General features: G+C 45.6%; 1 protein-coding gene across 10 annotated transcripts in view; it reads left to right on the top strand.

Annotated features, from left to right (window-relative positions):
- The window catches only part of FRMD4A (FERM domain containing 4A), a 586,135-nt gene that overhangs the window by 488,749 nt on the left and 74,924 nt on the right, over positions 1 to 22,462 (top strand). For all 10 annotated transcript variants that reach the window (XM_084781779.1, XM_084781777.1, XM_084781778.1 and 7 more), the window contains 4 exons: positions 13,161 to 13,244; positions 17,810 to 17,875; positions 18,465 to 18,522; positions 20,148 to 20,234. In XM_084781779.1, the coding sequence (XP_084637905.1) occupies positions 13,161 to 13,244; positions 17,810 to 17,875; positions 18,465 to 18,522; positions 20,148 to 20,234 (295 nt within the window). The remainder of the gene's footprint in view (positions 1 to 13,160; positions 13,245 to 17,809; positions 17,876 to 18,464; positions 18,523 to 20,147; positions 20,235 to 22,462) is intronic.

Below are 22,462 nucleotides of genomic sequence, written 5' to 3'. Positions count from 1 at the left end.
TTTTCTTCCTCTCTATCCTTCTTTTCTCTTGTTCCTCCTTCCCTCTCCTCTCCCTTACCCTTTTCATTTAAAGATGTAAGAGCTGCTCTTAGTTCACAGGCCATACAAAAACAAGGAGGATGTATCATTTGAGCCTGTGAGCTCGACTTAGCGGATTCATTGGTCTGTAGTCCCTTAATCTCAGCTTAACTGTTTTCAATAATGACAGCTCCAAGGCTCTTTTACTGAAGTTTCTCAAATGTTTGGAAGGAAGCAGAGAGAGTATGTGAGATTTTCACTACATAATGGGTGTGAGGGGCCTCACCTAGAGACGTTGAACTTGGCATATGCCCAGTGCCCATGTACCGAATTTGTTGAATGAAGCCTGCTCAGTTTTGTAGAAACTACAGCTTATAATCTGTTCTTTGCCCCTTTTTTCTGACCTGAGTTTGGGATCAGATCTGAGGGTTTAACAATGGCAAGTCCACCTACTTAAAATCTTTTGATTTCTGCAATTCCATGAAAACTGGCTAAAAGGCCATTAATTTCGCGGGGTCCAGTGTCTGGTCTACTTACCCTGAAGAGACTTTTCCAGCGGCCAGCTCGGAACCCTGCTGCAAGTAGTATATCTTTTTGAGAGCACCATGACAGGGTGGAATGTGACCTGGAAACAACCTCATCTGTCCCCACAGATCATGGGAATGTGGCCACACAGAGCGACTGCCAGGAGGAAGAGCAGGGCTTGGCCTGGCAATCCTTCACGGCCCCTTGTGAGCACTAGCATGCCAGGGTGTTAGCTGAAAGCAGATATGCAAAGGGTGCATCATTGGTCAGAGCTGTCTGGCAGCTTTTTGTAGCTGCAGCTGTCTAGAGAGAGAAGTAGCTGTTGGCGGGGCGGGGCGGGGCGAAGGGAAAGGCAGACAGTTCATGCAAGGTCAGTTTCTCTCATCCTGTAAATTCACCCCCAGAGAGTGCAGAGGTGAGCTGGGACATGCAAGCCCCTGATAACACGCCACTTTCTAAAGTGAGTTCAAGACGGACAACACTTCAGAAGTCTCAGGGCCGCTGTGCACACTTGAGGACTATAGTTTAACATATAGATGGTGAGCAGCGTGGTACGTGTGTAACCCCAGCACTCTGGGTGGGTATAGAGACAGAGGCACAAGGATTCCCCCAGTGCTCATTGGCCAGGCGGCCTGGCGGAACCGAGCTACAGGACCCGTAAGAGACTGTCTCATAAAGTACAGAGAATCAGGGAAGACAGCTGATGCCAGCCTCTGGTTTCCACATACCTGTGTGCACATGTACTCACACCCACAGGAACACATCCATAAACTGCACACATTAAAAAGAAATATATAATAAAATGTTAAGAAAAACGGTCTTAAGAAAGTAGTATATGCTTGAATTTTGGAATAAGACATTGTTTCTTCTTCTCCTCCTCTCCCTCTTCTTCATTTCTCCTCCTCTCCCTCCTTTTTCATCATCTCCTTCTTCTCCTCCTTTTTCTTCTCTTTTTTGGTTTTTCAAGATTTTTTTTTTCTGTATAGCTTTGGCTGTCCTAAAACTTGCTCTGTAGACTGGGCTGGCCACCAACTTACAGAGATCCACCTGCCTCTGCCTCCCAAGTGCTGGGATTAAAGGCGTGCGCCACCACTGCTTGCTTTGACACTTCATTTCCTATGTGTGTCTCTTGAAGGCCACTTCTAGGAAGATTCTCCAAACCAGGAGTTAACCATAGTTGGTTTGCTGGCTGAACATCAGGCCCTTTAGATTTGCCACTTTCATTACACTAATTTTGTAGAAACTAGATTTTAACACCACTCATTTGTGTACGGTTCTTTCATGTTTGTTCCCTGTACAAATGAATAGTAAATGTAAACAGTACCGGTCATAAATATATTTTCCTTAACAACATCAATAAAAAAAATAAGCTTAGAAATACAGACATTTGGAGAAGGCTTTTATATGTTTAACACAGGCTCCAAGGATTAATTCTAAGATACCATAGAGTCTAGGTGATCAAGTTTCTTTTTAAATTAATGGCCTCACGCAGAAGTCAAAGTAACTCTGGGACTGGAGAAATGGCTCAGTGGTTAAGAACACTGGCTTCTCTTCCAGAGGTCCTGAGTTCGAGTCCCACCATCCACATGACAACTCACAACCATTTAAGACTCCAATTCCAGGGGATTAGACACCCTGTTCTGACCTCTGAGGGCATTGCATTAATGCGGTGCACAAACAAACATGCAAACAGAACACCCATGCATATTGAAATCAATTTTTAAAAATTTAAGTCACAGTCAGTCTTCCACAACCTGAGGTGAAAGGTCTGGAATCTGTCCCTTCCTAAAGGCCTTTCTCGCCCTAGGCACTGCATTTCTACGCTCAGCAGTTTGTCATGCGCGATCTGGCTCTACTGTGTAGAATGAGCATTAACAACCTACAAATATGGGAACATCTTGCTTGAAGGAAAAGAGGAGGGAAGTTATGTTTGCAATTGAGAGAGACCGGAAGTACCGACGTGGCACGCGTAGGAGAACTGATATGAACACAGCCCTGAACTAGAGCCACTCTGCTGTGCTGTTCATGGGTTCTTTTGGTTCTCCTCTGGCCTCTTTTTACTTAGTGCATCCTTGAAAGGTTTTCTTGCCTATTTCTCCTTTTAGTCAGTAGAAACGCTTGCTTCCTCTACTTACAGTTTTTGGAGACAGGGTCTCTCTACACAGCCATAGACCTTACTATGTAGACCAGGATGGCTTTGAACTCCCAGAGATGAGCCTGCCTTCGCCTCTCAAGCACTGGGACTAATGGCATGTGCTACCCTAGCTGGCATTCTTACTGAATGTGATAATGAAGCACTGTGTTAGCAGTGCTGAAAGCTGATGCCTGAGATCTCGACCGTTAACTGAATAGTGCCTGTGATAGTGAGAAATACGCACCACGCGTGTTGATATTCTGACATGAGGCGGCGCAGTTTATATGCCATCATTAAAGGGTTAGGAAATAGCCTTATCTAAAAATAATGTTTTCTCACTTGTATTATTTTCCGTAGCACAGCACAAGTAATCTTGTCTCGTTTCCTGATGTGTGTTCAGGTTTAAAAACAACCGTGCCACTGCTCAGGAAGTGAGCAGGGTTGTCATTTCTATTTTAAAAAAACCATTGAACAGCCTCTGAGCTATCTATCAAGGCAGCTGTAGGAGAAGCTCGCCCAACCCCGAACAAAACAAAGCTCTCATGTACTCAGTATGGATCAACGTTAGTCAACCAGCAGATACTGCCTGTTATTTATATAAAAGCTGTATTCGTTACAATGTCCCAGTTTCTTGAGTGCCCAGCCCTTTTTGTATGTGCAGTACATGTATATATGTGCAAAGCACACGTGCACGTGTGTATATAGAGGCCAGAGGTCTATAGAGCAAGTGCCTTTTTATATCACTGTCCACCTTATTCTTTGAGACCGCCTTTCACTGCATCTAGACCTCACTGATTTAGATAGAATGACTGGCCACTGACTCCCTGAAGCCCCCCGTTTCCTCTTCGCAGCAGGGATCACAGACACACCCCCTTGCCTGACTCTGCACGTGGCTGGTGGGGGTCTGAACTCAGGTGTCATCCTTACACAGTTTAATCCCCAAGTCACCTCCCAAGCTCTTCTCGGGATGTTTTTATCTAATGCCTTTTAAAACTCCTTGAGCTACCGTAGGAAGGTCATATCTATTTGTGTCTATTTCTTGCTAAAGTCATTGTAAAAAAAACAAAAACAAAAACAAAAACAAAAACCTGTAGAATCAATCACCTACAGGAAATCTAAACATTCAAATGAGACTCTAATTTGACTTAACAGAAGACATCATAGCACTGCACTAAACAAGCTGTTAGGGACAATAACTTGATTTTGTTTTTGTTTAGGGACATTTAATGGTAAGGGAAAGTTATTTTAAAACCCCCACTTGTTAAAATATGGTTTTCTATGCCTTCTCTTGCTCTGAATAATGATATGGAGAACTTTATATTTATTAAAGTTTCAGGCATTATAGCTGGGCAGACACTCAGCTATTCTAGCCCAGAAATATTGGCCTGGCCTGCTTCTCAGCCATGTAACCCATTACCTGCCATCATAGTCTCTCCCTGGCACCTCTTTCTTCATCTGTATCTCAATGGCAACTCCCCACCTCTGGTTCCTACCTGAGACCCTGTCACTGGGATCAGAAGTCCCTCCTTAACTCTCCTGCCAAGCTATAGGCTGTCCAGCTCTTTATTTGACCAATCAGAAGGCAGTCGAACACAATGCTTACAAAACACTGAGACAAGAGATACTTCATAAAATGACCATGCCAAAGTCCAGCCTGAGTCAGATCTGCACCAGCACCAACAAGGAAACCAGCATTTGAAAAATATAAGGAAAATCTTTACACAGTCCACAGAAACATCACACCAACATCTGCTGACCCATCTTGTTATACTAATCTTGAGAATCACCTCATCATCTTTGATTAGCTCTTTGGAACTTTCTGAATATATGACTTTTTAAAAAATATAATTACTTCATACTGGCCATGGAAGCTCATGCCTGTAATGCCAGCACCAGTGTAGTGCTCGGTCTCAGAACAAAAACTGTGACAATAATTTATACCATAAACACCATAAATCATTAATGTCAAAATCACACCACCTCTGACAGGAAGAGCCATCAGTAAAATACAAGCAAAAGAACTCATGACTCATGAAAAGAGGCTATCAGGCTATAAAGCTTTCTTTTCCTCTCTAGTCTCAAGTCTGTCCTAGGCTTTTTCCCATGGTAGATAATGAATAAAATATAGTTAAAAGTGAAGTTAGAAATAATGAAACTAAGTGTCATCACTTTGGGACGGCCATTAGAATGGCCATTAGAATGAAGTATACTGAAATGTACCCAGTTTGACGAGTGTTCAAGTGCCTTCCTCAAACTAGCTGTATGATGTTTTTATTTGCGATCTGATTAGAGTAAAGTGATTTTGTTTGGGGGCAGGGTGGGGAGAGTCACCTGGCACAAGTAGAGACATCTGTTCCATAGAATGTTCTGGTCACAAGCTTTATGAAAATGAAATTGCTGAAGTTCTACTGCCCTAGGCTGTCTACTAGGCCCAGGAAATGCCTTGGGTTACAGAAGACTGGGAGAGCTGATGTTAACACTAAAGCAAGTCCTTGCTAAACAAGCTGTGTTAGGACCAGTAAGCTGACTGAAAAAGACTGAGCCACACTGTGTGTGTCTGGCAGCTTGCCCGTCTAGCAAATGCCACCATACACTTCTGAGGTAGGAAAGACAGGAAGTGCTAGGAGGCTCAGCGTTCCAGAAAAGCACAGTCTAGCAAGGAAGAGAATGGAGATTTTGATTGGCTATCTGGAAGTAAGATGCCTAATAGAAACAGCTGAAGGTTGGAAGGACCCATTTAGACTCACAGTTTCAGAGGATTCAGTCTATGGCTGTTTGGCCTCCTCTACTGGCTCAGCACATTGTGGTGGTGGGAGGAAGTGTCCACCGCATGGCTTAAAGGAAGCAGAACAGAAGACAGCAAGTGGCAGTGGTCTAGAATAATTTATCTCCTAGAACCCTCCCCCAGTAGACAACCTACTCTCTTCAGCTAGACTCCACTTCCCAAAGTTTCCAGACAACCAAAATAGAATACACACACACACACACACACACACACAGACAGAGCTAGGGATCAAGTATCCGAAATATCTGCACACAATTAAATGCTCATCTGTGTGAGAGAATCAGAGCTTATGGGGAGTGGCTAGTGGTTGGGGGAAAAAAAATCTTACCATGTCCCTCAGATAGCATCTGTAGGGTTCTACTGGTACATCTTTTCAAAAAAGAAATCCTGCTTTTAGAAATGGAGCAACATATTGCTCAACCATTAGAGACAAAGAGGAGCTCTTTGTTAGCACAAGAGGTTGATTTTCACAAGAGGAGCTGCAGTGTTTATTTATGCTGGAACATTCCCATTAACTTTCAGAAGCCACATGGTCTTAGGCCCATGGGAGAGTAATTAAAAGCAAAGAGCATAATGACCTTTTAATATTTTATCTTCTGTAAACCATGAGACTATATGGTCACTAGTCTAGAGAGAAAGAAACCTTAGTGAATAAAAATGCAGTTTTCTCTTGATTTTTTTAACCCCTTCAAAAGTGTAGTAGTAGTTAATGTAAACTAAAACAAACTTACCTGTCTCTTTAAACTCTAGGCTTTGAGGGTTTTCTAGTCAGGCTAGAAGAAAACAAGTCATGGCCTGGAGCAAGAAATTTAGAAGGTCCTGGGAAAGACAAGAAAGATCTCATTTTCTTGTAGAAATCTTTAAAACATGACTGTCTTTCATAGGATGACAAAGAAATCTTCCTGTCCAGCCAACCGGATTGAGTGCTGATAACTCTAAAACAACACAATTGTATTGGCTACTCTTTCATCGGTATGATAAAATACCATGACCAAAATCACCTTAAGAATGAGTAACATTTTGACTTATGGTTCCAGAGAGCTAGAATTCACTGTAACAGGAAGCTGACTGTTCACATCTTCATCTGCACAGGGAAGCAGAAAAGGGAACAGGAAGTGGGTCAAAGCTAGAAACCCCCAGTAACATATTTCCTCCCTCAAGGCTGTACCTCTTAAAGGATGTATACCTCCCCAAAGCAGTGCCATCAACTGGGGACCAACTATCCAACAAAAATGAGCTTAGGCAGGCATTTCTCATTCAAACCACCATAACTACAAAGTTTGTAGATTGCTAAAGCCGAAGCTCTTCGTTTACATGAATGATTCATGCCTAACTAAGCAAGTCAGTTATTATAAATCCCTAGTAGGCCTTGTGATCGTTTGCCGTCTGTTCTCATACCAATGGGTATTTGAGGGAGGGGCAGGGGACGTTGTTACAGGATTTTACTCTGGCCTAAAACTAAGGATCCTCCTGCCTCAGCCTCCCGAGTGCTAGTGTCACAAACAGGCACTGTCGTACCTGACTCCTACAATTGCCCAATTGCAATAAAAGAGAGAACAGCTGTCAAGTCTCCTCTAGTGAGAGAAATGGATTTGTTGAGACTTTTTTAGATAAAAAGTGTGGGGGAAAAAACCACATACATTTATGTTAGGAATGGTTCACATTTAGGATAAGGCTTTCATAACGTAGCCAATTCTGTCACATTTAAACGTGTCAGTTCCCTTTGTGGCAACTTCCTGGGGGTTGGGGGGTAGGGATCATCTGTCAAACTTGAGTTGAAATTAATATGATTCTCATATATCTGCTTGTTTTAAAAGAAAGAGAGTAGGTGTGGAGTTTTCCCACGATTGGAAAATGACCTAGAGAGCCACATGAGTAATTGAGAAGCAGCAGGGTCCTGTCACGCCAGCGACCGCTTTCAAAGGGAACAGCATCTGAGAGTTTGAAGTGAACCGTTAACACACACACAAAAAAAACTTATAAACGTTTCCAGAAAGCATTGTTTTGTGCAGAGAAGCCCATTTGAGCTTTTGAGTGTGTTGTGATTTACATTTCAAAGAGTGAAAACCCAGTGATTTATTTTTGCAAGTTGATACCATTCAAATCCTATGGGAACTGTTCAGATATAAAGCAAGGAGCAAACCTTGTGTGTGACAGCTTCTCTCTCTTGTCAGATCTGGATCCAATCTTGGTATCACATTTTGAGTGAACTCTGAGGCACGCAGAGATCTCATGGTCATGACACTGTGTCAGATTTTCAGAGTTGAGATTCCCAAGTTAAAGGCTGACAGGGCAGCGGAGTAATCAGTTGTTTTCTCTCGCTCTGTTTGAGTGAAATTATTTGCCCGAAATCATAGGCCAAGAGAAGAAATCTTAACTTATTTTGCATTTTATGCATTTACAACCAAATGGGAAGCCCACAACAATTTCCTTGAAGCCTAGGAAAATTAAACCCACAAAGAAATTATACTTACATAAATTGAGTGATTAGCATCTGAAATGGAGGATAAATGGTCCATGAAGACATGGATAGCATTATGTGTTAGCCCATGGAACATTGTCAAAAAATCCAGAATCCCAAGGGGGAAAATAACCTCCGAGTCCCGGATGTTTTCCTTGGTCTGCAGACGTCAGATGCGATGACAAAATTTTCACATATGCTTGAAGGCCACAGCGGAAGTTCTCTGTCTCATCTTCTGACCCATCAGCTTTGCTGAGCCTTTCCTTCCACACCTGGGCAAAGCACGCGACAGGAAGGGAAAGAGCGTGTGCGGTCATCCTTTTCTTTCTTTCATTTATTACAATCTTCGTGCTGCCTTGGCTCACTACAGAAAACGAAGTGGAGTCAAAAAGGAAAAAGAAGTGAAGACTAAAAAAACAAAACAAAACAAAAACAAACAAACAAGCAAACAAAACATTTCTTGCGCACTTCTGAAGATCAATAGGGATAAGTCTGTGACTTCTCATTCAGCATGGAGTTTTCTAGATTCATTGTACTAAAGAAAAAAAGAATTGCCACCCAGCAGTGCACATCTGGAGCTTGAGCGTCCCTACGCTTCCGGATTCAGAATTTCTCAGATTTCAGACAAGTTGTTTAAGTTCTGTTCCCAGGAGGGAATTAACACCCCAGCCAGGCAAGACTGGCATCAAAGAGATCACTCTTCCCTGAACAAAAACACAGATGCTGCCAGAAGTGGTGATGTGTGTCTGTGATGCCAGCAATCGGGAGGGACAGGGAAGAGGGTCAAGAATTAATTCAAGGTCAGAGACTGGAGAGAGAGCTCAGCCGTTAAGAGTTGCTCTTGCAGGAGGGTCCAGGTTTCGATGTCCAGGACCCACATGGCAGTTAAGAGATAGTTACCTGTTAACACCAGTTGTAGGAGTTCCAACACCGCCTTTGTCCTCCACGAGCACCAGGCGCCCACATGATACACAGGCATATGTGTAAGCAAAGCATCTATACCTATAAGATGGAGAGAAGTAATTTTTTGTAAATTCAAAATGAACCTTGGCGACATAGGGAGTTTGAGGCCAACCTGAGCTACATGTGACGGGGCCCTGCCGGGGTGGGGGTGGGGGTAGCATGAAGGAGGAGGGTGGGGGGGGGCGGGGGGGGAGGACCAGGATGGGGAAGAAGGAGGGGAGAAAGAGGAAGGAAGACAAATGTCCGTGCTGGATGGAAGAGATAGTAAGACACACCCTTGAGTTAAAAGATGGGCCTGCCACCAAATAGGTTAAGAAGCGTTTGTTTCCCGGAGCCTTGTGTTTTTTTGGAAACGTGTGCAAAGGATTGTACACTCCTCCTTGACTGACACACCAGAGAACCTGCCCAGAGGGCCAGAGCTTCACGACAGGCCCATCAGATGTGGAGGGTTCAGTTTGGCGCTTGCGTAGCATGAGAACGGCCCCTGTGGCTAGTTTCTGCGTATTCTCCCATGATGCACTAGTTTTGATTTTTTTTTGAAGCAGTGGTTTCTGGAAGGATCCTTCTGTGAGAAGCATGCCCCAGAGAACTGCAGTGTATGGAAGGCTCATTTAACCCAAGGGGAATTTCCTGATAATGTTCTTTCCTACCTTTTTTTTTTTTTAAGGATTCTGTTTTTATTTACAATGTGTGTGGATATGAGCGCAGTGCCCATGAAGGCCAGAAAAGGACATCGGGTTCCTGGAGCTGGAATGACAGGTGGTTATGCGCTGCCTGGTGCGGGTGCCGGGAGCCACACTCCGCTCCTCTGCAAAGGAAGTGCTCATTCTTAGCTCTTAACATCTGAGCCGTTCATTCCTCCAGCCCCTCGCAGATTTTTTTTTTTAAGGAAAATACGTGGTAGGCTTTAGCAACTCCTCTCTGGTGCTTAACTTTGTCCTTGTTCATTTCACAGGGTCTTGGCTAAATAGGTGGTTCTTTGATATGACATGTTCTCTCTTATATTGCTAGAATTTTTTTCCACTCTCACTTCCTGTGTTTTAGGCAGCCAAACACAAGTACAGCATCTCAACTTACACCCCAAGAAAAAAACAGCACAGCATTGAAATACCATTTCTATACTGGCAACAAATACAGCCACCTAAACATTTTTTTTAATACGATCTAGTTGATATTAAAAATAAGACAGGAATTTTTTCAAAGCTGGTTGTGCAAGAGATTTTTTAAAATTTTTGTTTCTAAAAATAGAATATGATTATAAGCTGTTTTACAGTGTGTTTTAAGCTAGTGTATAGCAGGCACACTGACCTCTGGGGGAAACATCAGTGTGGCAGTGCCTAGGCATGGAAGCTGGGAACTTTCAGTGCATGTTTTAGGCTCTAGCTTTGTAGAGTCCTAAAGTGGAGCAGCCACCTGTCCCATTGGGGTGACTTTCTCCCAGCCGAGTTCTACGGAGGCCCATCTTTCTTAGCTCATCTTTCACATTCAGAGCATTTGAATGTCTCTCTGACTTCCAGGTGCACATGTCAGCCAGATTGACAGGGCCGGACACCTCTAAGTGACTGCAGGCATTTGTAAACAGCAAAAAGGCAAACAGGACATGCCTACATGCCCATCCTCTGGAGTGTGGGGGTTGGGGGGAGTCATGGATCTCTTCCAGAGTGTAATGGACTTGCACGGGCTTCACGCCCTGGTGACTTCTTCATACACTTTTCTGTGTAACCTTGCCCTGGAGAGAACAAGAGAACCCGTGGCAAGCCCCGGCAAGGAAGTAAAGCCTGTGGCTGTCATGAGGGAACGTTTGTTTGCCAACAAACTTGTGGTTGGTAGGTAAAACAATCTCTGTGCCTTTTGGTTCCTTCCCCCAAATACACTTTAGATGTGATGAGAGAAAGGCGTCTGAACTCAGCTTTCAACTCTGTGAAGATACATCTCATGGTTCCAACAAATAAAGCCTTCCCTAGCAAGAGTGCCTTTTTTTATATAGTTAAGGAATCACCCTTGGCACTGGTGAGCCATTGAGTCAAATTCCATATTCAGGTAAATTCATAGTTAAGTGGATGGAAAAGACCCTCTGTCCACCACTGTGGATTCTCAAGTGTTCAGCCAGCCGAATGTTGGCTCAAATCGTGCCTCCCCGGCATGTGATTCTAGGCTATAGCTGATAACCTCATTTTCCCCAAACACCAGGAACATCCCTCTTTTAAAATCTCCAAAGTCTCCTGGAGCACCTTGGACCCTACTAAACTACCACTGAAGGTCCTCAAAATTCTGTTCCCAGACGACCTTTTCAGCCCTGTTGTCCCTCACATATCAGCCATCTGATTGGGCTCTTCCAATCAAGTTACATGACTCCTTTGACAGTAAATATGAGCTGTGTACCTCTTTTCCTATAGGGTCATCCCCAAACCCTGTGTTTACCTGAGACCTGAAAAAGGCCCTCCTTTCCTCAGAACTCCCATGTTGCCTGGTTAAGTTAACACTATCAAACACTGTTGCTTCACTCACCCTGTCAGTTATCTTTGAATGAACATCTCTTGATTTCTCAGCTACCTGTGAACACACTTTGGGTAAGGACTGCATCCCACCCCATCTCTATCTCCCCTGGTACTTGCTTTATAACTGTGAAGGCTCCAGCGTATGGCCAGGCGATGACAAACCCTTTCCGTACTGCTGAGACTACAACTGTGCGAGCACTTGGATACATTGAGCCAAACAGTTCAAAGCTGAGAATCCCCGTCTGATTGGCTTGCTTCAAGATGAATATATGGACATTCCTGTCTCTATTTCTTAGTACACTTGGAAAACGCCAGCAACTCTCATGTGACTAAGCAGCCAGGTGATTCCTAGGTACCACCAAAATGAGCGTGGATCACTGGCATGGCTTCCCACTATTGCATTGGTTGATGGGGCTGCTGATGTCATTGCTGTTGGTGTTGTTTTCCACTCAGGATACAGAGAACTTTTTAGCCATAAGTTGACAGCATAGATTTAAGAGTGAGCGCTTTGCAGTCACCCTGGGAGCTTTTCTCTTGTCCTGTGCCCTCCCCATCCCATTCCCCTAGGCTCTTCCTCCTTTTTTTCTCCTTTCCCGTTTGCTTATTGGTCTCCTATTCATTGCTTTTATATGGCATAGTCCAGGCTCCCTGTGGCCAATGTTTACCCAGCTTTATATGAACAACACAAAAAGCTGCCAATATCCCAGGTTAGTGCTTTGTATCTAATACAAGTCTCCACAAGATGAACCCTGGCAAGCCCAGCTGATAAGCCTGTGGCTCTGGAGTGGGCCCGTTTCAGAAGACACTATTTAGATACCAGACCCATATCCAAATGTATACTGTCAGTGGCTCTAGAAATTGAGGGTGGGTATAGACACCAGGGACCTCTAGCATAAAGGGCTGCAGAACTGCTAAGTGGCTAGACACTGGTGTTCATAACCTTTGGATAATCGGTTACATGGCCATAAGAATAGCTCAACACAAAAAGAGCAAACTTACTTAGAACATTAAGAGGTTTGTTGGCAGTTTTATTTCTATAACTCTGGTTGTAGAATGAGTATGGACCTTGTAGAAGATAAGGTGGTGGTTCCACAGAGCCAAAGGATGGTCATGCCTGGGACTCCAGCGGGCAGTTAAGCATCTGAAGAAAGTTGGCTGGACCAGAGGAGTTTAAACTATCTTCCAAGTCTGAGTGTGTATGTATTTATGACACTCTGATTCCAAGACCAGTTGCATCAGGCCCCCTGATAGTACCAGACAATCTGCTTCCCACCAGCTAGGTAGTCTCTTCAGGCTAGTTCAAAGGAAAGGCTATGTATGTATCATATGAACAAAACAGTCTCCAAGCCTGAGCCAAGCACTGGGTATTCAAGGAAGCAAACAGTGCTCCAGGGATGACCAGATTTTGCCCTCCTTGAGTTGGTGAACCCAGCCGCAGGGCCTTGAAAGCTTCTCCTGGGGCCCACCCCATGGGATCCCTTTCTTTCCCCATTGGTACCCAATGCTGCTCAGAACCCAGCTTGCAGCGGTGTCTCTGGGAGAGCAGAGGTTATGAGGCTACCCCTGTGTGTATCCTTCTCTCTGTACTGGAAAAAAAGAGGCGCCTCAGCTCTGTGTGTCCTCTGTTCTTTTCCCATTGTATCGCATAGACAGAAACAAAACCTCCTTCTGTCACTTGCCATTGTAAGAGAGCAGGTGCTGGGCAGGGCTCTCATTCAGCCCAGGGTCGTTACTTTCTCAGAGGGTGATGTGATGCTTTCTGACTGTCTCTTTCAGCAACGAGGTGGTGAGAAGTGACCTGAAAAAACTGCCAGCCCTTCCCACCCAAGCCCTGAAGGAGCACCCCTCCCTGGCCTACTGGTAAGAGCTCCATGCCAGAATCTTCTCAGGAACAAGTGTCTTCTTCAAAGAGAGCACGGGGTTCAGCTCCCACATGTCTCCCGCTATTGTCAAGTAACTTAGAACTGTTTTCTGAGCCAGAAGGAGTTGTTTATACTTATAATGGCAGAATTGGGGGAGCTGGGGCAGAAAGATTGCAAGTTCGAGGCCAGAATAGAAGCTGTGTTGGTCCAGCTTTGCGTTGGGATGCTACTACTGTGCTGTGGGGGGTTTACAGGGGTGGGAGGAGCAAGGCCATCAAGAAGCAGGTTGTTTTCCTTCTCCGTGGTGTTTCCTATATCCCAATTTAGCTTCCCTTGTAACTTTATGCCACAGTCCATCTGCGGAGCCCTGAATTACCCAATGCCACATGATTTAGACATTTGCGGCTGGGCCAGGATGGAGCAGGGCTCGCATTCCTGAGGAGTGTGTTGGAATCCTGCTGGACACTTCTGCAGTGCCCTCTGCCCAGGACAGGACCTGTTCCCTGCTGTTCCTTCTGACCCCTTCTCAGAAAGCAGTGTCGCTGTTCCGTAGTATATAAGACATAGGCATGGCAGGACACCTGATGGTATAGGCCTGCAACCCCAGCTTCTCAGGTGGCAGAGGCAGGAGGATTGTAAATTGAAGGCCTCCCTGGCCTAGAGTGAGCTCAAAGCCAGCAGCTTAGTGAGACCTTGTCTAAAATAAAAATATTTTAAGGGTTGGGATATAATTTAGTGGCACAGTGTTTGCCTAGTATGTGTGAGGCCTAGTGTAAAAAGTGGGGGGAAAGAGAAGAGGAGACGAGAGGAGGAAAAGCACTGAACAGGTCGACCCTACTAAACTATAGCACGTGGCTCATCAAGCACCTATAAATACATTCAAAAAAATTTTAAATAATCCATCCTGCCTAGACACTTCTGGTAGTAAATAAACTAAGTATTCTGTTATTTAAGTAGCTTTAAGGGCACCTTCAGATGGGGTAGGTCAGGTCATGATGCAGAGTCCTCTCGTTAGATTGAACTCACACCCAGAAAGCACTCGCTTCTGAGAAGCCCGCTCCTGGAGAGCTGGACTGTGGGATCCTATCAGGCTACTCCCGTTCCTCACTTCACCTCTGACCTGACTTCCTCATTCATCATTGGGTGATGTAGCTATGAATAAAGAGCAAGCTTATACCACAGGCTCCAATTTCCCAACCAGTCTGGGTAATGTCGGCGATCTGAAGGCCAGCCCGAGCTATATAGTGAGGCACTGTCTCGTTCAAAAGACGATGATAAACCAGGCATCTGTGGGACAAGCCTTTAGTCCCAACACTTGGGAGGCAGAAGCAGGTGGATCTCTATAGAGTGAGTCCAAGACAGCCAGGGCTACACAGAACAACTGTCCCAAAACAACAGAAACAACAAAACAAACATGATGACAATACTTGTACATGGCTCTCACATGCTGGGGTGACTTACACTGGAGAGCTATAATGCTGGTAGACAGTCTAGAGTTGGAACTGCCTTTGACCTAATTCATCCCTCAGTCATGTCTTTATTAACTGTCTAATATGGTTAAACCAGCCCCAACGCCAATTGCAGAGTCCCCCGCCCCCGAAATTCTGGATTATTCTTGCACTGTCTCCACTAGATTCTCTGTGTTCATGTTATTAGTAATATAGAAAGACTTTCTCCTGGCTCTGTTTTCTGCCTTATATCAAGGTGAGCATCTCTACCTGAACAATTTGGCCACAATCATCTTACTAGTATATTCTACCCAGACCCATGAGTGTGCAGACAAATGTCTAATGCACTGGAAGGGTGGCAGGGTAGGGAAGCCAGGTGCTGTCAGTGTCAAACCCAGCTGTGAATAAATCAATAGCATGGCCCATCCTGATGCTAAAAGGACCCATGGCCCTCTCGCTTTGTCCCTACCTTGTTGCCTTGTACTCGGCTGCTTGTGGTCACCTCTGATTTTTTCAACCTATTTACAAGAATTTCTAAAAACGCAGAGGGAAGATATCACTTGTATAGATGCAGAATAAAAGGAGAAAGCTAGTGGACGGAGCTTCTCTGTGCTTCCTCAGCATCACCTCTCACCATCAGTTGGCCATGGCCCCTTTATTGGCAGACACCTTTCCCTTAGCATGCCACACAGTCTCAGGTGGCCCTGATCATTCCTGAACAAGGATGCAGATCCCTCATTCTTCCTGGCTTTTCATTCCCACTGGCATCCAGAGATACAGTGAGTTTCCTTGGTGCCAAGATTGGGTCACTGGGAGCCCTTTTGTGTGACATCCTGGCAAAGCCCTGGGTCTCATCACAGTATCAGACAGGTCCGTAAATTGTGAGGCTATGACTGTCAAGCTAGCCCCTCTCTCCATCTGTACACTGGGATTGACCACACCAAGCCACTTCAGGCTGTGATTCGATGAGTAAATAAGCCGCACTGTGTAACTGGAAGGCAGCACGAGGCACACAAGCGCACCGACTGCGTCACTGTGCCATTCTCCTTTCAGTTTGTTTCCCTGAGCCTGGATTTCCTGCTACGTGATGGCTTCCCTATTAGAGAGGCATCTAAACAGGTTAAAGTGGTATACCCATGACTACAGAACAGTGTGATGTTAGGGTCTACCTGGATTCTCCATCATGAGCCTGGTTATAGGTTGCCAGGAACCCTATCACCTCTATAGTATGTGCAAGGACTGACACCCTGCCTCTGCAAGCTGACGACTCCTCCAAGACAGAACCCCAGCACCAGCACCACTGCCGCTCCTGCTGCTCTCATGTTTCTGCGCATCCTTGTTGGCAGAATGGTAGTGTAACTTCCTCTCAAGCCCTAGTCAGTGTGAAGACACCATTCTGCTCTGACAATATGCAAAGCATCATGCCCTGTAGACAGGGCTTGGGGGTTCGATTTTCTATAACATGTGTGTTGCTCCTTGTTATTCTGCCCAGTTCTTAAAGTGACCAGAGGTATTAGGGACGCGGTCTGCAGAGTTAGGAGTACCCATCCCTCCCACAGGTTCCAGAGACAGGTGGCAACAGGACTGGCTAGATGAGACCCCAGCTGGCACTGAGTACGTCATCACATGACAGGCCCCTCTTGGATTACTGTGGAAAAAGAAGTAGGGAAGGCGGAGGCGAGAGGAGGTCACCACCGTGGCTTTCCAGATGGCTTCAGAGAGCAGGCAGCTGGACAAGGTTGGGAGCGGCGGCACTTTTTGCAGCTGTCAGGCCCCATGAGACTTTGTGGTCAGGCCCGCAGGACAGCTGCCTGGCAGTGTTTGGGGCTTTGTGTTGTTGATGTTTCTCAAGCCTTGCTTATGTCTACAGCACCACATTGACTTTCAGCCTCCCACCCCCCCACCTCAGGGATGCTCTCTCCCAGAACTAGAAAAGAAGTAGGCTTGAGTCTCCACTGGTTAGCTTGACCACCGATTGAGAAGCTGATCTCATCAAATCACAGTTATGTGCCATCATAGGTCATGAACTTATAAAATGGGGGACCCCAGTAGAGAATCTAGATAAGAAGAAAAACAGAAAAAAAGTAAGAGAGGGCTCCACCTAAATTCTGCAATAATGAATTAATAATGAACACCCAAGATAGGCTAATACAGTCTTGAGAATACAACCCTTGTGTCACTCACACTCCCCATGATGCTGAAGGAGTCCCCTTGCTGGTGCTCAAAGAAATGACAAGTGAATCGGTGGGAATCAAAGTCAAAATATAGAAGAGGGTGTGGAGGATGAAGCTTTTAGGGTTGTCCTTAATAGTTGGGACACAAGGCCTTTTGCTGACAGTGGTCCCCCTTTCTTCCTGGGGACTGTCTCTGTGACCCCTGAGGCTGTAGTGGGAGCTGCTGTTGTGCCCACCTATCTTGCCACCCGTCATTTCCCCGTGAAGGGCTGTACTACTTATCACCCAAACCACACTCTATTCTGTCAAAGCAAATTTTGGCTTTCCATTGTCACCAAGGAGCCATTTAATCTCCTGTTAATTTTAGAAGTAAAAACCTCAAAAGATAAACGAGCTGCAACCTCATTCAATTAGCTGGTATGTTGTTTTCCAAATGTGTCCCTGGAAATTTTATTAACCGGACCCAAATTCTAGAATGTTCTCTTCTCCTCGGAAGATCTGAATCCTTGACTACTCAGTGGGAGCTTGGCCCTGAGCACTGGATAGGACTAGCATGACCTCACTGCCTCAGACCCTGTGTGGACAGGACCTGTAAGCTGAGCAGGTTCAACAGCGATGTCCTCTGTGCCTGGTGCCAACTGTATCTTCATCTTTTCCTGTTCTAGGGTATCTTGCAAAGAACAGTACCACCAGCACCCCAGCTTGCATGCTAATCTTATCCAACTGAATAGCAGTCTAAGATAAAGATAATGTGAGTCCTCTGAGGAGAAAGCAGGCTTCACTATCCCCACCAAGTCTTTTAGACTTCACTTGAGCGAGCACTGAGAACTGTCCTGCTGCTTCCTCAGAGGTTCCTCGGGAAGAGAGTAGTTGAAAAGTCTTAGTGCTCACGGGGCAGGATGCTCAGTCTCTAATGCCAGACTCCTTTCCTCTGATTCTAGTGAAGACAGAGTCATTGAGTACTACAAGAAGCTGAACGGCCAGACGAGGGGACAAGCAATTGTGAAGTAAGTGGCTCTTTGGGGCGACCACTTAGATGGTGTTTGGGGGCTGGGGAGACAGATCAGTCAGTAAGGTGCTTGCCCTGTAACCCACATAAAAAATCAGGCATGGAGATGTGCACTACATAACGGCACTATATAACCCCAGCCCTGGGAAGGCAGAGGTAGGCAGGTCCCTAGACCTCACTAGCCAGTCGGCCTAGCTGAATCAGGGAGGCCCATGCCACTGAGAACCAGTTTCAAGAAAAACAAATATGGCGTCATAGAGGAAGACATCCAACATCTGATTACATATACCTGCACTTGTATACGCAGATGCACAAATGCATGAGCGCACGCGCGCACACACACACACACACACACACACACACACACACACATAACATACACATGTGACTATGTTGCATGTTAATAGGCCATAATATCAAGGCTTTGGATTTCTACTTGGAAAGCTATGTAGGAAGAAGGGGGTGTGTCTACCGATTTCCAAGTTAATGTCCACTCCAGGACCTCATAACACACAGCCAAAGAGGGCATGCACTGCAGTGCTTCTGCTCCGTAAGCCTCAAACGCATTGTTTGTGTTGCCTTCACAGCTACATGAGTATTGTGGAGTCGCTCCCAACCTACGGCGTTCACTATTATGCAGTGAAGGTAAGTGAGCTTACCCGCTGAAGTCCGCCCACCCTGTCCTGAGATAAGCAAGCAAGCAAACAGAAAAGTCTCTATCTATCTATCTATCTATCTATCTATCTATCTATCTATCTATCTACCTATCTCTCTCTCTCTCTCTCTCTCTCTCTCTCTCTCTCTCTCTCTCTCTCTCTCTCTCTCTCTCTCTCTCTTTAACCTGAAGATTTTGAGGGGAATAGGAGTTGACAGGGGTTGGCTTGGTCAGAAAGATTGCTTGCCAGGGGAAATTGAGCAACTGGATTTTATCCCTAGGGTTACTAGCACTTGAGAGAGTAACCTTCCAATATTCTTTTCTTCTTCTTCTACTTTTGTGAAGTAATGTAATAAATCTCGACTTCCTCTCAGTCCTCAGAGGAATCCTGGGAAATCAGAGCTTCAGGCCCTCTCACTAGAAATGCTCTTTCAAAATCAAGGAACTAGAGAGACCCAAAATTTGTGGCGGAATGTTGTGTTTCTCTTGGGGGTCTGATGGCCACATGTCAGCTTTCCAACGAGGAGAACTGAGACCATTGAAAGAGGCCGAGACTGTGTTCTTGAATGTGGTAGTCAACTGCCACGTGACACCACCTTCTAAATTCCACTTACTTCCACACGCACCGTGTCACACTGAATCTCTTCCTGCCACGATAGACAGAGATGGCTTCCTTTCTCAAGCCTAAGATACAGTGTCAAGAGCTGGGTAATCTGGCCCCTGGGGCCTTCTGTTCCAGAGGAGGAAGGTGAATCCCCAAAAAAACAGCCCCCAGGGAATGCTGTGTGGGAGGATGTGGCCACCGGCCCCAGAATGAAGTTTAAGTACAAAAGGAGCTCCGAGTCCCCATATGCCAGGGTTCAGCACCCTAACCTCACAAGGCTACGGGTTTCCTCTTGTTTAAATTCACCAAAACCAGCGCCATGCACAGGCAGCCTCCAGAGACAGCACCCTACATGTGTCTGTCTGTCCGTCCGTCCATCTGTCTGTCTGTCTGTCTGTCTATCTAATCTATCATCTTCCTAGCATGCAGAAGTCCCTGAGAATAACTCTCAGTGCTGTAAATAAATAAATATTTTTAAATGGAGTGGAGCAACTCAGAGTCCTAAAATGTAGAGTCCACATTTAACATGTGTGAAGCTGTGGGCTCAATCCCCAACACCAAAAGGAAAAGCTACTGATTCAGTGAAATACCCTGTCTCAAACAAAATAAAGTGTGAGAGAGAGAGAGAGAGAGAGAGAGAGAGAGAGAGAGAGAGAGAGAGAAGAGAGAGAGAGAGAGAGAGGGTTTAGGCATGTGCATGCACACCTGTACACACAGGGACAGGTACACATGCTCATACTAAATAAGTAAACAAACTGGATACAGGAGTCCTGGCTGTGATGCTGCTTGGGAACAAAGCTCACTGGCCAGCTCAGGCTTGGTCCCCAGCCCTGTTCACATAGCTGAGCATGCATCCAGGACGGGCACGTCTGTGAAGGTATGGAGATGGGTTCCTTCTACTCCAGAGATACTACTCTTTCCTTTGTCATCAGCTGAGCCAGGAAATCCTTTCTTGGTCTGTGTTTGTCTTCTCCAGCCCTGTGTTGACCTATACTCCTCTTGACATCCTAGGACAAGCAGGGGATACCTTGGTGGCTGGGACTGAGCTACAAAGGAATCTTCCAGTATGACTACCATGATAAAGTGAAGCCAAGGAAGGTAAGGGTAGCGTCATCTGTGGGCTTAAAGGCTTTCTTTTGAGAGAGGAATGGAGTAGTTTTGAGTTAACATTGCAGCCTGAGGGCTCACAAACCCCACGCTAATGTACATATAAATTGCTCCATAGTAATCCTATCTGTGTTTCCTGGGTAAATATTTTTCTCCCCCTGTCTCTAAGGAAACTTAAAGTGTTATAATTATTTAAGGTAGGATGTTTGGCTCCATTCTTTAAGAGCAGATAGGCAAACAGGCCCTGAGGGACTGTCGTGTATGTTCTTTTTCTTGGGAAGCTACGTGTTTTGGCAAAAAGAAGGAACATTATCTCTCTTGAATCCTTAGGCCAATCTGAGTTCTCCCTGGTGGTTTTTGGAATAAGGTCATAAGAGTGTATGGGTTATAGGTCAAGGAGAGATGGGAAAATAAAGAGTAAGAAAGAGTCTTAAAAACCTGAAAATTCAAGCAAAGCTTCTATGACTTGTCCTTATGTCTTTAACACCCCCTGGGCTGGTGATCCTGGGTGCTATATATAAACCATGGGAGAGCAAGCCCATAAGCAATATTTCCCCATGGCCTCTGGTCGTATTCTTATTACTTTGAAATTCCTGCCCTGATTTCCTACCCTGGCTTCCTTCAGTGATGAATCTATATGCTATTAGATGAAATAAACCCTTTTCTCCCTGTTAAAAAAAAAACCTGACAATTACCTTTATGGCATCATAAAAGTAAACAGAGACTAGAGTCATCTGACCCAGAAAAGGGAAGTCAAGTCACTGGAAACACAAATGTACTTGAATTTTATTTTCATTGACCAGAACAAGTAGAAAACTTACAATGGAAAGATGCTTTGTGGGTGAGAAGGTACCATTGGTCCATTATGCTCTCCAAGGCTTTTGTATTCGTGAGTAGGATAGAAACACATCCAGGCTGACCACACTCTATGCACACCTGGGCTCACCACACTGTATGTACACCTGGGCTCACCACACTCTAAGCACACCTGGGCTCACCACACTCTAAGCACACCTGGGCTCACCACACTCTAAGCACACCTGGGCTCACCACACTCTGTGCACACCTGGGCTCACCACACTGTATGTACACCTGGGCTCACCACACTCTGTGCACACCTGGGCTCACCACACTCTGTGTACACCTGGGCTCACCACACTCTAAGCACACCTGGGCTCACCACACTGTATGTACACCTGGGCTCACCACACTCTAAGCACACCTGGGCTCACCACACTGTATGTACACCTGGGCTCACCACACTCTGTGCACAGCTGGGCTCACCACACTGTATGTACACCTGGGCTCACCACACTGTATGTACACCTGGGCTCACCACACTGTATGTACACCTGGGCTCACCACACTCTGTGCACACCTGGGCTCACTACACTGTATGTACACCTGGGCTCACCACACTCTGTGCACACCTGGGCTCACCACACTCTGTGCACACCTGGGCTCACCACACTCTGTGCACACCTGGGCTCACCACACTGTATGTACACCTGGGCTCACCACACTCTGTGCACACCCGGCTGACCACACTCTATGCACACCCAGGCTGACCACACTCTACGAAGTTAACACCTGTGCTCTTAGTTGCCTTCTTCATTTGATAGTGGGGAACTGACCCTGTGGTAAGAAGAATTTTTTTTCTCAGTTGATCAGTAAGTCATTTCAGTTCCAAGGAAAGATCATGAACAAACAATAGAGGAGTTGTTCTCTGGAAGTGATACAGCAGGAGCCTGCCTATTTGGGGATGTGTGTCTCTTTGTGTGGCAAACTCCAAAGCTTCTGTTTCCCATTTGCACACAAGAAACGAATGGTGCCCCTACCCCCCTGCCCCTGCCCATGTTCCTGCTTTAACCCTCTTAGTTTTCTGGGCTGTAGACCCACACCTCATCCTTACTGTGTCTTTGCTTACCTGGCCTTCTCTGCACCTGGCCTTCCAATGCTTTGCTTACGTTCTCTCATCCATGTCCTTCTTCTCTTCTCCACCACCTCTTCTTTCTTTCCAACCAGCCAGACCGACTCTATTTCTTCTACTTTTAAATGACAAATACACTCCCAGCACCTTTTCACAAAGTCCTAGTTGCAATCTGTGCAGCTCTTCCTTGCCCTCCTTGGAGGGGAAAGCTTGGCAGACAGCATAGCTTCTGGCATTCACAGACAGCAGTGGGCTTGATGGACACCTAGGGAAATGTAGCCAGTAGGCA

The sequence above is a fragment of the Acomys minous genome, assembly GCF_964271855.1.
Source record: "Acomys minous genome assembly, chromosome: 5".
Lineage (NCBI taxonomy): Eukaryota > Metazoa > Chordata > Mammalia > Rodentia > Muridae > Acomys > Acomys minous.
This window is presented reverse-complemented; position numbering and strand designations above follow the sequence as displayed.